Below are 16,196 nucleotides of genomic sequence, written 5' to 3' on the forward strand. Positions count from 1 at the left end.
TAGATATTTTAATACATTAAATATTTGTATATATATTTCCGTATTCATTTGCATACAAAATTTTTCTCCTAACTTAAATGAAAATAGAGTACTAGAATTAGCACTATGAAGGTGCTTTTAAACTATTTGCATATAAGAAAGACGTAAGCTGCACTGAAAAACTCATGTTTGTTGATAGAATTGCGCTTATATCAAATATAACAATAAATCAAAGAGATGAAAATGTTTCTATACTAAAAGCATTCCTGTTACAATGCCTGCGTTTAGAGAAATGAAAGCTGCAAATGGGAATGATCTATCCAAACATAAATCTTCTGTCATCATTTTGCTACTGCTTTTTCTGGCCTTGCTTCTTTTAGTGCATAAATTCACTAGTCTTCCCAGCATTATGTATGGCTTTATACATCCCTTTGGAACTTGTCAGGGTTTCTTATTGTTGGTTTGCTTGTTTTATGTCTAACAGTTTGAAATCAATTTTAAACTTACACAGCTTCACAACCATGTAAAAATATTAGCTAAACACAAGCTTAAAATATCTCATTCAATTACATCTAAGTTTAATGATGTCATAATCCTTTATGGCTGACATCATGTTGTAAAGAGAGTACTAACTCTGCTGCCTCTTGAAAAAACAGGATCAAAACAACAATACATGATTGTAATACTGGAGACCAATAGTGATACTATTTTGGTGCCAAGATCAGTGTCTTGCTTATGATATTCTGACTGCATGCAAGCCAATTATTTCTTGCTTCATTAAAGATACTACACATGTTCTAAAAGGTCTATATAAACTATACCAAATAGATTCAAGTCTTGCATTTTTTAATGCTAGATTTGGTTTTAATTAACACAAGCAAATATTTGTAATAATCTACTAGATGTGAAACTGGTTTTGAGAGCAACAAGAAAGTAAAAGGCTTTCAGAATAGAATCAGAAATGGTGCATCGCTTCTTTCCACTCCATAGAAACCCAATAGCACTAGTTTCACCAGTTTCAAGAACACTAGTGGAAACTCAGTAGTTTCCACTCAATAACTGGTTTCATATTAACTAAAAAGGGATAAAACATTCAGGTACTCTTATGCAGCCTTTAGCTTTTTCTATACTTCTCTCCTTCCTGACCCTCCTCATCCTCCAAACTGTTACACATGAAGCGAACACATCTTCTAATCACAAATACCACAGAAATGACAGCATACTACTCCTCCACCCTTCACTTGAGCAACTTAAAATATTCCTGTTAGCACAAGTAGAAGAGCAAAATGCTGGCATCGTGTGATCATGCGATATACAGCTGGTAAAATTATAAATACCTCAGAGGAAAAAAAAAAACAACAACAAATAGAACAAAGTTATTTTAAAAACTGTGCTGTGCTCTCTTCTGCAAGCCCTATTTATTCTGTGCACAGAGAAATCCCAAAAGGTGTTTTCTCTAACCATAACTTTATTGCAGTTATAATCCCATAATGAATGGGTACAGACTCACTGAGTCTGCTGTGCTGGAAAAGTTTATCTGACAGTTTATCTTTTACCTACAGCATGCCAAACCTTCTTGCAAAGCCTTTGGCAAGTCATGACTCAATGCAGAATGAAGAGCTTCAAAGGAATTTGAATCCACCATGAAAGCAGGGACAGGGAATTCACTGCATTAGTTGGATGATTCATGAAATGGATCTCTAGCTAGATCCAGATTACATATGGGCAAGTAACACAGCCTAAAAATCTATATTATCTCCCTAAAATGAAGGCTAAAATGACCATTTATCTATGAAGAAAAAACCAGAAATACTATCTTTTTCTTATATTCTTCAGAAAGCTGCTTATAGAAATCCTCTTTTCTCAGAGATCACCTGTGACAGCTCTAATAGAAGGAAAATTCAAACATTCACATTTAAAATAAGTGGGTTTATTTAGGAAGTAGGAAATGGGAAAACCAAAACTACAATAGGATTTCCACACCCCCACCGACATTACTGACACAAAGTCACTGAGATCACGAATTTTCAAGATACAAGCAGAGAATTAGGCAATTATGTGGTATTTAAGATGTGCTAATTATAACATGCATGTTGGGAGAGATATCTAATCCCAAAGTTCAGAGCTCACGTCAGCCTCTAATTCGTATCAGTGAGGCCAAGATCTATGGTGGGAGAACAGACGTGGCTACTAGACGACACTGCGATGTCTTCGTACTGCAGGATTCACACAGTCTCTCTGGGCTGTTACTAACGGGGGAAGACAAGACCTTCTGTCCGATTCATCTGAGCATCTCCGGCAGTGAGTCACACCTGCCACCAAGTCTGTATAAATTTGGCCCTATCAATTCTCTATATCCCTCTCCTCTGCCCAGATCATGCAGATATTACCCATGGAGATGAAGATCTCAGAGTCAAGGGTTCCACTACACATTTGTACAGCACTGATCACAAGACAGCTGGGATTTCAGCTGGCTGCCACAGTGTTATTGTCATAGAAATAAAAAATAAAAAAATGCATATAATTTAAGTAGAGAATATAGTAAGAATCCATTATGGACTTGAGAAGACATATTCTGGCATTTTAAAGGCAGAGAATTTCAAGGTAGCAACTTGGACCTTCCATCTCCATATTAAAAAAAAAGAAATTAGAATACTCTCATTTGTCAAAGCCAAGTAGAGGAGGTGCTGGAGACCTGTAATAATCACAGTCATGGTTTTGGCTCCTAAAGATCTCTGCCTTTGCCTGGGGAAACTCAGGATATCATGTTAAAAATAGCACCTTGGTTACAAAACACCAGTAGAGCAGAGAAAATTTATGAAGAAAACGGAAACAATGTTGTTACACAGAGAACACATCTGCACTGCACAACTATAGTCAGAATAGATTTAATGGTAACAGCAGGATCAAGGCAGCGCATTAAGCTTCAGGTACCTGGCAATTTCAGTGTCTGCTCAGCGTATCTGTCCACACTTTTCCCACCAAGCAGCCTGTTACTGAGCTATTTCTCAAGTCCCTACAATAAAGGAGTGCAGAAGGTTCCTCAGAGGCTACGGAGGTAGAACTGGAAGGCCAAGGGCAGCACAGAAAGATTCCTCCACAGATGATGGAAGTACCATTGGACTCTGATTATAATATGGCCTACTGAGCAAAACAAGGAAGACTAGAAGACATTTTTAAATACAAACAAATAAGGGAGATTAAAAGGAAAATAATATAGCAGACAAATGAAAGAGAATTCATCTCAGAGGAGGCATGACAAGATATGAAGTCAGTTTTCACTTCCGCATTAAACAGAAATTTAATTTCATTTAAGAAGTAGTTTTGCTAGTTGTGGACCCGTAAGTTACTTGCCTTTTTATCAGCAGTCACACAATATCTGCTCTGGACTCAGGGGCAATCCCAAGACACCACAGCATGCCATACCAAGTCCAGTCTCCAATCTCTGGAACAAGTGTAGCTAACAACATAATCTTATGGCTACAATAAATGAGGACAGCTGTTAACCAGCTAAAGATGATTCAAGTCCTGTTACGTCCCTTGCCACACTCCACATGTTAACAGCTGACGATCAAGTTCCTGGGCTGTTCTAATGGCAACCAAGGATTCCCCATCATCCTCAGGAAGGCAGCTAAGCCATCTTCACAACTGCCACTGCAGTCTCAAGATCTGAGCCCAATATTCACTTTTTAAAATCACCATAGGTTTTCTTTACTTAACAGGTCTCTAACATCCAGATGGATAATATTAGCTTATCGCATCATACTGCAGCTTGTGCGTGCTTTCATAGTACAATGTTGATGACAAGACCTTTCTGTTGAACACAGAATTAAACTAAACTGCTTCTGTGGCTTCTCACAAGCAATGGAGTAACATTAGATAGAGGTAGGCAACAACTTCAACCTTTTTGCTCTAGAGATGGAGAAACCACACAGCCCACACCAGGTTCAGTGATAAACAAGTGTTCATAGTCTCTGTTCTGATAATATAATGGAAAGCCTCATATTTTGAACACATGCACTTGCAGGTCCAGATCCTGTACTACTGGAAGCAGAGGACTAGACTCTTTCACAAGCACTCAGCTCATGCAAGAGAAAAAAATAAACTCCATCAGCCACAAACAAATACACGGGGATGTGATTCTAGAGTTGTTTCATGTTGCTTAAACACAGAGAGTAAGTATCATTAGCATGTAGGAGCCACCTGTAAAAACATAGTCTTGAACTCAATGTACAATAACACTCTTGCGTTTGTTTCAGAAACACAGAGAGTGTACCTTGTACACAGATATAGCCACCTTCTTCTGACCCAGTAAACCAGAACAGATGTATCACATCGTACACTGGCTTCAGCAACAGGCTCCTCCGAGCAAAGGCTCTTTTGAGTTTTAGGCCCTGACAGGAGCCACACCTTGCACTGCTCTCTTTGCCTGCCCTTGCATGCAACAACAGTTAACTGGCAGATCACAATCAGCCCCAGGCCACAGTATGCCCAAGTGGAAGAATGGTTTTTGCATTGGACTGCTAAGGCGGATATTGCCACGAGAGAGCATGACACTGGCACCAAGCTGATCTCACACATAATACACAATTCCAACAGCTAGGTGTGGGTCTTGCTTTATGTTTCTTTTCACACATATTTATCTATATTTTGGTCACGTAGATAAAATCACTCGTTAGTACTAAAAGGGGCATAACAGTCTAGCAGAAAGTCAAAAGACCTGCGTTTGAATCTCTGCACAGCTGCAGGCTGCTTGTGTCAACCTGAGCAACATTTTCCAAAGTGACACCTAGCCAGCATAGATGAAGCACTGAGCTGAGTCCAGAACCTTAAGCAGAGCAGCTATCTCCATCTCTGCACAGCCCATAAATCACCTGTTCAGAGATTGTAGTACACAATCCGCAATTCGCTCTTTCCACTGAAGCTGTGCCATTATGCAGAGATAACAAATGTCAACAAAAATGAACTTTTTCAGAAAGAAGCAGCAAAATTCTCCAGCTTAGCAAGAAGAGAACTTGTGGAGGGCATAGAAGTCACAGTTTCCAGCCTCTGTTCCCGATTCGTTTTTTAACCTTTTGTTGAAGACTTTCATGTGAACTACAGAAATTGTCTAGATTGAAGGAAACAGAATCCAGGTCAATTCCCTTCCCAACTACAAAGCTACCATTCACTCTCACTTTTTAGCCAAATAAAACTTTTCTTGTTTCTGGCTCAAAAGACACAATCTCAAGAGAAAAAAAAAAAAAAAAGAAAAAAAAAAAGCAACTGGCATGCTATTCCCATTGTATAAACCTGAAAAATTAATAGAGCAATCTAGCTGACAATCAGGAAAGAAACAAAAAGAATTTATTCTGGAAAAAACAACTTTAATCACAAAAGGAACCATTCGATCTCCCGCAATAACATACAGTTACCCTAATAAGGCCAGACTACTACTACTCAGTTTTGGCCACTGCATCCTAACCATGGCAAAATAAATCCTCAGTAGAAGAACCATCAAGAAAGAATATAATTAGAAGAGAACTAAAGATATTAAAAGCACAAAAAAGCTAACTTTAATAACAGTAATAATAAATTATCAAGTCATAATCAATATAACCAATATCATTAAGTCTTCAGTAGATGGCCCTTGAAATACCTGAACTTCCAGCAATGCTTGAAAATTTAAAGCAATTTAAGAGTCAGTCTTCTCGCTGAAATCACTATATTAAGATATTCTTTAGTGTACCCATTCCTAAGCATGGAAGAACATGAAAGTTAAATTCAAATTAATCTGCACTGACATGCACCAATCTAGAATGACTTGAGAAGTCACAGCCTAAAGAGAAAAAATAATGGGATTAATCCTGCATGTCTTACATATCCAAGTAGTTCCTTCTCTTGCAATTAGTTACGTTGGGACAGCAGGTCTCTCTGCTTGTATAGAATCTGTGAGTGTAGGGCCCTCTGTAGTGGAGCGAGAGCTGTGTTCCCAGGGCTACTGCCTACTGCTGATTTGTTTCTCAGTAGAATAAATACACTGCAATGAGTGATAAACATGCCTAATTGCTTTTGAGCTTGAGGGATATGAGCTGGGAGGATTTTACAATTAATTATTCCCCAAAGGAAAGCACCACAAGAGTAAGACATGGTGGAGTGACCACCTGAATCCTAGGGAGCCTGACTTTATGGAATCCAGCTAGCTAGCCATGCTGCAAAGCCTAGCTATCACACACCAGAGGTTTATACACTACATTCTTCCTCATGTTTGAGAAATAAATAAAGGGGATTTAGTTATCCAAATCTTTAGATGGTTAAAATTAAGAATCTGGGTTGACCTAGTTCTCTAACTCAAAATATGCAATTTCTGAAAGCAAATCATTCTACCTTAACACCTGTCCAAGATACAGGGAATGAATCACATGCTGGAGATCTCTCCCTCCCCCAACTGACCACAGAGGGTGATTAAATATCCAACTATGGGATAGCTAACATCAGCTGAAGTAAATCCACAGAGCAAATCATTCTAAGCAACAGGTTGAGAGATACCACATACATCTCCTCTCTTACAAACTTTCCCAAACAAGTCCACACAGTGCTTGGCATTCCATTTATAACAACAGATGCAGCAGCTTGCAAAGATGAGGGACCAAAGTCCTCCTACAACACAGATATCTTAGTAATCATCCATTGATCTTAACTAAGAATTCAACTGGTCCAGAAATCAACTGTGGGATTACAACTTTAACTTGTATCTACTCTATGTATTAACTGCATGTAATTTATTAATTCTGTTTAGGTCCGCGGGGCGGGGGGGACACGACGACGGACTTCATAGTCCATAATCTTTTAAAATAATGCTGGAATGAAAACATCATCTGATTAAAACTAGGAAGGCTGAAAAATATTAAAATTACATTGCATAATAAGACAAACAAGACGGCATGCATGAGGTGTTTTAAGTGATATCGGCTTAACCATAGCACAGCTTTTCAAGAAAACGGCTCAACTCATCACCTATGACAGCCTAAAGCTAGGCTGCAGAAAACAACAAATTGCTCCCTTCTTGCTAGTGTTTTTCCTCTTGTCATTGTTACAAACTAAGTATCTGATTAAGAGCAGTCTGCCTGCTCACATGATCTTCCAACTACACATGCAACTGAGGGCAGTTTTTTAGTGACAGAGCCAATGCATGATCCATTATTAAGACAAACAATGTGTCATGATCTGTCTGAAGCACTCTTGTATTGATTTTAATAAAATGAGAGTGTTTGGGGTTTTTTTGAACCAGTATGTTGTTTGTGAACTCAACAGAACATACTGTTTTCAAATAAAATTGAAAGAAACTGATTCACATCCTAGGTTGGAACCACAGATACTTCATTTAACACAATATTCATTAACCTCAGCCCTTTAAAATATACTTTCTGGTAATAAAGCTCAATAGTACTAGATTATACATGTGCCACACACCTTTGTTAGACATAAAAAAGGACTGCATTTTGCATAAAACTATCCATCTGGTCTTTTCCTCATTTCTTTCACACACATAAAACCACACACACACAATTAATCTCAAAAAATACACCATCTTGTTTGCAAACTCAAAAAGAAGCGGAAACTAGAAGTTTCTCTCAGTGGGTTGCCTGCTAGCATAAAACATACGCCTCCTACTAAAAATTTGGGGCCGGGGGGTGGAATCTTTTTAGTACTAGCCGGGTGGCATTCAGGTGTAATGAACACAATTACCACAACACACTGCCATAGAAAAGCGTGCAGGTCATCATCACTGTAAAAAGGTAAAGTGATTTGACCAAAACTATCTCGTAAACTGCAGCAGGCCACAAGCCAAGAATTCATGATTCCCAGGCTTAAGCTCAAGTTCCAGCATGATGCTTCCACTCTACAAAATACTTTTCTGTGGTCCATATTGCCCAACTAGACTGCAATGCTGCCAATCCTGCCCCAAACTGCCTACGACAGAAGTCAGCATACAGATGCATGACTCTTGCACAGCATGTCCAGAGGCTACACTACATAAATTAACACATGAGGAAAGAAGGAAGCAGATTAGTACCACACGAGCAGAGCAGACACACATGCTCTTATTCCATTTCCAGAACCCAGAAAATGTGTGCAGAGAAATGATTATCCTTCAACATTTGCAAAAGTGTGGATACACAGCAGTGTAAGATGTGCAATATGGCAGGTACATACTTGTGCATTCAAACGTTTCCATTCTTGGCCAATACCAGTACCAATATTTCCCTTTCCGTACTGTTCTTTTGGAACACAAGGCATGCATACTTTCCTTCATAGAATCATAGAATCCTTAAGGTTGGTAAAGACCCTTAAGATCATCGAGTCCAACCATTAACCTAACACTGCCAAATCCACCACTAAACCATGTCCCTAAGCACCACATCTACCCGTCTTTTAAATACCTCCAGGGATGGAGACTCAACCACTTCCCTGGGCACCCTGTTCCAATCCCTGACCACCCTTTCAGTGAAGAAGTTTTTCCTAATATCCAACCTAAACTTCCCCTGGTGCAGCTTGAGGCCATTTCCTCTCGTCCTATCGCTTGTTACTAGGGAGAAGAGACCGACCCCCACCTTGCTACAGCCTCCTTTCAGGTAGTTGTAGAGAGCAATAAGGTCACCCCTCTGCCTCCTCTTCTCCAGGCTAAACAACCCCAGCTCCCTCAGCCGCTCCTCAGAAGACTTGTGCTCCACACCCTTCACCAGCTTCATTGCCCTTCTCTGGACATACTCCAGCCCCTCAATGTCCTTCTTGTGGTGAGGGGCCCAAAGCTGAACACAGCACTCGAGGTGCGGCCTCACCAGTGCTGAGTACAGGGACACTATCACCTCCCTGGTCCTGCTGGCCACACTATTCCTGATACAAGCCAGGGTGCCATTGGCCCTCTTGGCCACCTGAGCACACTGCTGGCTCATGTTCAGGCAGCTGTCAACCAACACCCCCAGGTCCTTTCCTGCCAGGCAGCTCTCCAGCCACTGCTCGCCAAGCCTGTAGCGTTGCTTGGGGTTGTTGTGACCCAAGTGCAGGACCCAGCACTGAGCCTTGTTGAACCTCATACAGTTGGCCCCAGCCCAATGATCCAGCCTGTCCAGGTCCCGCTGTAGGGCCTTCCTACCCTCCAGCAGATCGACACTTCCACCCAACTTGGTGTCATCTGCAAACTTACTGAGGGTGCACTCAATGCCCTCATCCAGATCATCGATGAAGATATTGAACAGGACCAGCTCCAACACTGAGCCCTGGGGAACACCACTCGTGACCGGCCACCAACCGGATTTGACTCCATTCACCACCACTCTCTGGGCTTGGCCGTCCGGCCAGTTTTTAATCCAGTGCAGAGTGCACTTATCCAAGCCATGAGTAGCCAGCTTCTCCAGGAGAATGCTGTGGGAGACAGTGTCAAAGGCCTTACTAAATTCTAAGTAGACAACATCCACAGCCTTTCCCTCATCCACCAAGCGGGTCACCTTGTCATAGAAGGAGACCAGGTTAGTGAAGCAGGACCTCCCTTTCATAAACCCATGCTGGCTGAGCCTGATCCCCGAGTTGTCCCGCACGTGCCGCGTAATGGCACTCAAGATGATCTGCTCCGTGACCTTCCCTGGCACCGAGGTCAGGCTGACAGGCCTGTAGTTTCCCGGATCCTCCTTCCAACCCTTCTTGTAGAGGGGCATCACATTTGCTAGCTTCCAGTCATCTGGGACCTCCCCGGTTGACCAGGACTGCTGATAAATAATGGAGAGTGGCTTGGCCAGCTCCTCTGCCAGCTCCCTCAGTATCCTCAGGTGGATCCCATCTGGCCCCATAGACTTGTGAGCATTCAGGTGGAGGAGCAGATCAGTGACTGCCACCTCTTCGACAACTAGGGCTTCATTCTGCTTCCTGTCTCCATTTCCCAGCTCAGGGGCCTGAAAACGCCGAGGATGACCAGTCTGACTATTAAAGACTGAGGCAAAGAAAGCATTAAGTACCTCAGCCTTCTCCTCATCCTTCATGGCAATGTTTCCCTCTGCATCCAACAAAGGATAGAGATTCTCCCTGGCCCTCCTTTTGTCGCTGATATATTTGTAAAAACATTTTTTGTTGTCTTTAACAGCGGTGGCCAGTTTAAGTTCCAGCTGTGCCTTCGCCTTTCTAATCTTCTCCCTGCATAACCTCACAACATCCTTTTAGTCCTCCTGAGTCACCTGCCCCTTCTTCCAAAGGTGGTAAGCTCTCCTTTTTTTCCTGAACTTCTCTTATCTGGAAATCTCTTTTCAGTCTGACACTTTTCTTGACACGAAAATGTCTTCTTAAAAATACATACTTTAAAAAGCGTTTTATATGAAGACACCTCTTATTCCTTCTCATTTCCAGGACACTTGATAAAATATTACAAGACTGCAATTTGTATGCTAAAGGAATTCCCAGATGGCATCTAATTAAACAATTCAATCAGAAAACAAATTAAAATGAAATATTAGCGTAACCCCATGTGTAAAACATGGCAGTTAGAGCTCTCTGGTATTTGCAGGATATCCTGTGGAATGCAATTCTATTACCCATGCTAATTTCATGCCTGTTCAGCACTGCAGAACATCTGAGCTATTGACACCTCTCTCCAACATAAAAAAAGAAGTGGTCCAAGGAAAAGTTTAATAGCAAACTACAGATAACCCTTATAACCTTGACCAGAACCATTATGGCAGCTGGTTTATCCAATTTATGGCAATGAATCTCAAACTTATAATTTCTTAAAGCTGACCTCCAAGCTCATCCCAAACCCAGCTAGGAATATTCCTTCCAATGACTTCAGAGAGTTTTGCACCATGACCCAGAATTCACAGTATCTCAGAGGCAAAATCTGATTAAAATAACATCTTATTCTGCAATCTCTGCCACAGGAATTCCTTGTGAACCCCAGTTATTGTGATTTGGCAAGTAAAAGCACAGAAAATCCACTTAGGGATAATAAGCTGTGATTTTTATTTTATTTATTTATCTTAAAGACTAAGTGGTTTCAATAAGGTAGGAGAACTCTGTAAAGTTTATTTTTTCCTCCTAAATATATATTAGTACTTATTGCCAAACTGCTCACTTAATTATTTTTAGAAGACTCTCTTCAACTTCCACACAAATGTTATTTAAGGAAAATATCTTCTGGTTTGGTTTATGCATAGTCACAAAAAAGTTTATGCTCTAATCCATGCTATACTCTCCCCTGATTTAAGTATACCTTTCTCTACCACTCTGAGAAGAGCCACTGACCAAAGAAACATGCTGATACGGACACTGTTATTTTCCTTCAAAAGAAGTAAGAGTACTGGAGCTTCACACCAACAAACCTGAAGGAGTTATGCTCCAACCTCATATGGAAAGTCAATAAATTTCTTGTATCTAACTCTTAACAGCGCCTTTTGAAAAATCCCTGCCTTCATACATGCTTCCACAGTGCACTCCACTGGCACACTGACAAGAATATATTTCCTTTTTAAAGTCCATTTCAGGAATCAAGAAAAACTTAAGGACTGCATGAGAGAACTTAAAACTTGCAGGAGCTGCTATAACTCATCCTCCAGAAAAAAAGTCATATTTTACTAATTTATCCACGATGACAAGACTATCCAAGAAATAAAGGCATATACAAACTGAATGGTGATGTGTCATATTTAAAAAAAACCATTGACACAAGTTGCAGCAAAGTAGCTGGGTTTTAATAGTACTGCAAACTTATGAGTATTGACAAGCAGGGGAAGCCCAATTCATATGGGATTATCTACCCTGCCTGCTCCACCTTTCTTTATATTCCCAGGAGACCAGTTGGCCACAGCTGCCTGGAAGTGAGCGAGATTTTGTGCACTGGTGATAGGTATCCTTTACCAGATGGTTTACTCTCCCTTTTCAGATTTAGGCAAGACTAGAATTGGGATTTGAACTTTCAGTGGAGGTTATGCAGAAGCAGAGAAAGATAGTCCCTCTAGATTTTGTAAGAGCTCTCACCTACCCCCACCCTCAGCCTCCTTACTATCCAGCCCACTTAGCAGACTGAGGGAACGACTGTATGATGCCACGTAGATGATGAAAACATAAAGGAAGACATTAAAGATCACCCAGTAAAGCAAAGTCATGTAAAATCCTAAACTCCCAGGAAATAATCATATTCTCCCCCACTGCTTGCCCCCTTCAACCCTCCTCCCAGAACTCCCGTTAAAAGGAGATCAAATTAAAAAGACATTACACAAATGAGAGATTGCCCCAGTTACAATCCCAAGCGGCTCCCAGCACTACAGCAGCACTAAGGGAAAACCTTGAGCACACCCGGACACACACAGACTCCCAGCACGGATTAGCAGAGTCAGGCTTACAGGGGGAGGAGAACAAAAATTTCCCTCGCAGCAACCCATTTCGGAAAAGAAAAATAACAAATACGAATCAACGACGGTAACAACAAGATGGGAAGAGGCTCCCCTGCCCTTGGCGCCGAGCCCTCCCCGCGGACCCCCTACTTTAGCACGACACAGACAGGCAGGGAGCTGAGGTCAGGTTTATTACAGCACCAGGCCGAGCCCAGCCCGGCGGAGCTGCCGCCGCTGCCCAGCGCCCGGGCCGAGCCGCCCCGGAGCCCTCCGCCGCCCGGCTGCCCCGGCACCGAGCCCCCGCCGCCCCGCCGCCCGCGGCCCACTCTCCGCGGGTGGGGGCGACCCCCGCAGCCGGCGGAGGCCGCCCCGGGAGGAGGGAGGGGAGCGGGGCAGGTCCCCCCCGCGCCGCCCGCCTCCGCCGCGCCCCTCGCCAGGCAGCGGGAGGGGAGCGCCGGGGACTCCCACACCCACCGCAGCCTCCGCGCAGCCCCCGGCTCTTCCGGGCTGAGGAACGGCTCTCGCCGGTCGCGACAGGAATGTCACAGGCACACACAACGAAGGCGGCGGGAGGGGATGGCGACTGCACACGGCAAGCGGCGGGGTGGGGAGGGGAGGGGAGGGAAAGCAAGCGGGGGGTAAGGTGGTACCTTGGATGTGCTGCTTGATGACATTTTCCAAATGGTCCAGCCTTTCTATAATCCTTAAAGTGTCCCCTTTGTCTTCCTCTAACTTTTTTTCTGAGATCGGCTCCTGCACTTTCACATAAACACTGGCAATGTAGTTGGTGACCCAGCCCACGTACAGCAGGCAGACGATGTTAGTCATTCCACTCAAAATCACGCAAGTGGACACTAAAGTTTTGGTTTTCCTGGTGCACACCATCCTGAGATCCCTCCATATAGCTCCAAAAATCCTGTGGTCCAGAAAACAAAAATAAACTGCGATGAAAATAAATCCTCTCCCCCCTTTCCCCGAAACTCAGAAGTCAGTAAATTTCCATGCAAAAAGTTCTCTAATCCACAGAATAAAAATATTTGTCGCCTACCTAGAAGGAGAGGTGGGGGTGGGGAGGGCTGATAATTAGAATCCTGGATTTTAGTACATTAAAAATAGCTGAAACTTTGCGATAGCAGTGCCGACAGCAGACCAGCAAGGCGCGCCAGCCGCCCGGCCGCCCGCTGCTCTCAGGCACCGGCTCCTGCCAGGGGCATCAAGGACGCGGGCAGCCAAGTGCCCAAGTGTTGCAAACTTTGTTCCCTCCGACGCCGCTTCCCATCGCAACCGGCCGCGGCTCCAGAATCAGACCTCGGGAGCAGCCTGCCGGGGAGTGGGGCTTGCTCGGCCGCGGATTGACAGCCCCCTCCGCCAATAAAGAGCCTGCTCTGGCAGGGAGGTTGCCGCCATCACCGTATGGCCGACGGGGACCCGCGCGGGGCGGGGTTACCGCGGGGCCCACCTGCTCCTCGCACACGCACACACACGCACACTCCGGAGGGGGCCCCTCCGCCGTGCTGCAAGCCGGGGCGGGAGGGCGGGGACGGCGGCCTCCCTGCTATTGCTGTAGCTGGCTGCAAAGAGTTTCCAGCCTAGATGGGAAGCAGCAGCAGCAGCCGGCGCCCGTTTGCTGCTGGGTGAACGCTCCGCCGCTTGGCTGGGGAGAGCCGCCGGTATCGTCGAGAGATGCGCTCGCACAGAAAGTCATCCATTTGCCTGGAGGGGGTGAAAGCGGAGGCGTGCCTTTGGCTCTTCGGAGCTGCCGGTTGCACAGCGCCGGGTACCCAGCGACCACCCGCTCTTACGATATGTTTGTCTTTTAGCCTGTTTGCGTGCCCCCTCCCCGGGGAGGTTATATTAGCAGTAGCTAACTGTTGCTTGCATCCACACCAGCAAGTCCCAGTATCCATCCATGGCCTCCCCCACTTCCACAGCAATACACGACATCAGAGTGTACCCTAGCCAGAATCAGCTTCTGTATCAGGGACAACACCAGTAACTCACAATTTAGTTCAGCATACCCATGCTGCTTTCCTCTCTTCACGTTTTACATACGCTTTTGGAAACACTAAGAAGGCTAATTCCCCTCAATATGAAATCCCACTGATTTGAGAGAAGGTAGACAGTAGATAAATCTCTTCCATTCTGATTAGAAAGGGACCTTCATACTAAATGAGGTCATTTTCTTTTGATAGTCTCAAGACAGAAATGTAACGTTAGCATGATCGTTATTAGGAACAATGAGGCACCTGTTAATTAACATACTAAAATTATTTTAAGTACTTCTTATCCAGTGAAAGCAAGTAGTAACAAATGCTGTGGACCATACTGTAGTATGTAGTCACGCTCCACACTGATCATTACACTAGGGTTATTCTGTCTGTGTGCAGAAGGCACAGCAGATACCAGGACTTACCACTCCAAAGCATACACGCGTGAGCGTTCAAACCCTGCAAGACCTTGAATGTGCATTTCAATATCTTAATAGCAGTAAAAGTGGACGATCTGTCTTAGGGTTTGAGGTTGTTATTTTCAAATTAATTATAAGCAAGACCCAGTATTCAAGAGCGAAGGCAGGCAACTGGCAACTGTACTGCAAGAGGCAGAATGACTTCTTCCTTTCCATCAGTTGGTACTCCATAGAAACAGTAAAAACTACGGATAATCAAACACATACAAAAACAGCACCAAGAGAAGCTGCCGTAAACTCTGCCAATGAAGCTCAACAAACAAACTGCCTCCTCAGTCTTCTAAGCCTCTCTGAAAACCAACTGAAATTTCAGCCAGTTTATAAGTACTTCCCCAGTGATACACTAAAGGAGGCTAGCCCCACAGAACTCATTTGGAAATTAGAAAATATAACACAACGTATCTGAATGGGAAAAAGAGTATACATTTACATTAAAAAAAATACATTGTTAGTAATATAGGAAAGTTTGTTAGTCAAACCAGTCAATGAACAATTTAAAGCTTTATAAAAGACAAAATATTGACAGAATATACTAGTACAGCTCCATCACATGAGTCAGTTATCCTGCTTGGTCTATGATGAACATTTGTCTATAGCATCATTTATTTCCCCATTTCCTATCTTTGTACTTCAGTGTTACAGCTCCACAGCTGGTAGCAACCGAGAGCACTAACTCTTTGATAACAGCGTTATCTCAACTTGCTTTAATCTTTGTAAACTCTGCCTGCAGTCGCAAAATATAAAGTCTTCAGCCCTGGCAATTTAGGCAGAATCGAGGACTCAGCCTTGGACTTCTCAATATAAAGCAAAACTTATCTGAAATCAATCCAGATAAGGGATGAGTAACAACCATTAATAAGTCATATTTTCCATGGAAGTTTATAAAATATTAACAAAAAACTATCTGATTTTATAAACAAATATGAACAGTACTTGCTACTAATAACTGTCAGCACATCCATGGGTGACATAAAGGTTTGAAAAAAGATGGCTAATGTGTCTCACAGGCCTAATGGGTTGCTTATAACAGCACATAATTGATTAACCTTTTCTTACAGTAACTATTAACAGTTCATTAGCCCTTTGCTCCCAACAGTTTTCTGATCATGTTTAAAATATAATTTCATTTATAACTACATTCTCCTACTACCAAAGCTGCACTCCTCAACAGCAGAACAGTACTTCCCTGTCTCCTCATCTGAGCCTTGATTTTACTGAATCTAGTATTAAAACTCTGTTTGACTTCATAGCAGAAACCTCCAGATGCTTTAATACATGAAAAACACGCTTGCTTTCATGTCTCTGGTAATAGTATTCTGGACTGGTCTCTTTAGAAGTCATCTTCTACGAGTTTATACAAAGTTGGAGGTATCCAAGCGTATGCCATTTAGAAA

General features: G+C 43.0%; 1 protein-coding gene across 3 annotated transcripts in view; it reads right to left on the bottom strand.

The window, feature by feature from the left end:
• Positions 1 to 13,607, bottom strand: part of GALNT18 (polypeptide N-acetylgalactosaminyltransferase 18) — a 247,750-nt gene extending 234,143 nt beyond the window's left edge. For all 3 annotated transcript variants that reach the window (XM_082318958.1, XM_082318956.1, XM_082318957.1), the window contains exons 1-2: positions 13,384 to 13,607; positions 12,986 to 13,251 (exon numbers count right to left, since the gene is read on the bottom strand). In XM_082318958.1, the coding sequence (XP_082175084.1) occupies positions 12,986 to 13,220 (235 nt within the window). In that variant the 5' untranslated portion in view covers positions 13,221 to 13,251; positions 13,384 to 13,607. The remainder of the gene's footprint in view (positions 1 to 12,985; positions 13,252 to 13,383) is intronic.
• Positions 13,608 to 16,196: the final 2,589 nt, after the last annotated feature.

Source organism: Platalea leucorodia (assembly GCF_965183815.1).
Source record: "Platalea leucorodia genome assembly, chromosome: 7".
NCBI lineage: Eukaryota > Metazoa > Chordata > Aves > Pelecaniformes > Threskiornithidae > Platalea > Platalea leucorodia.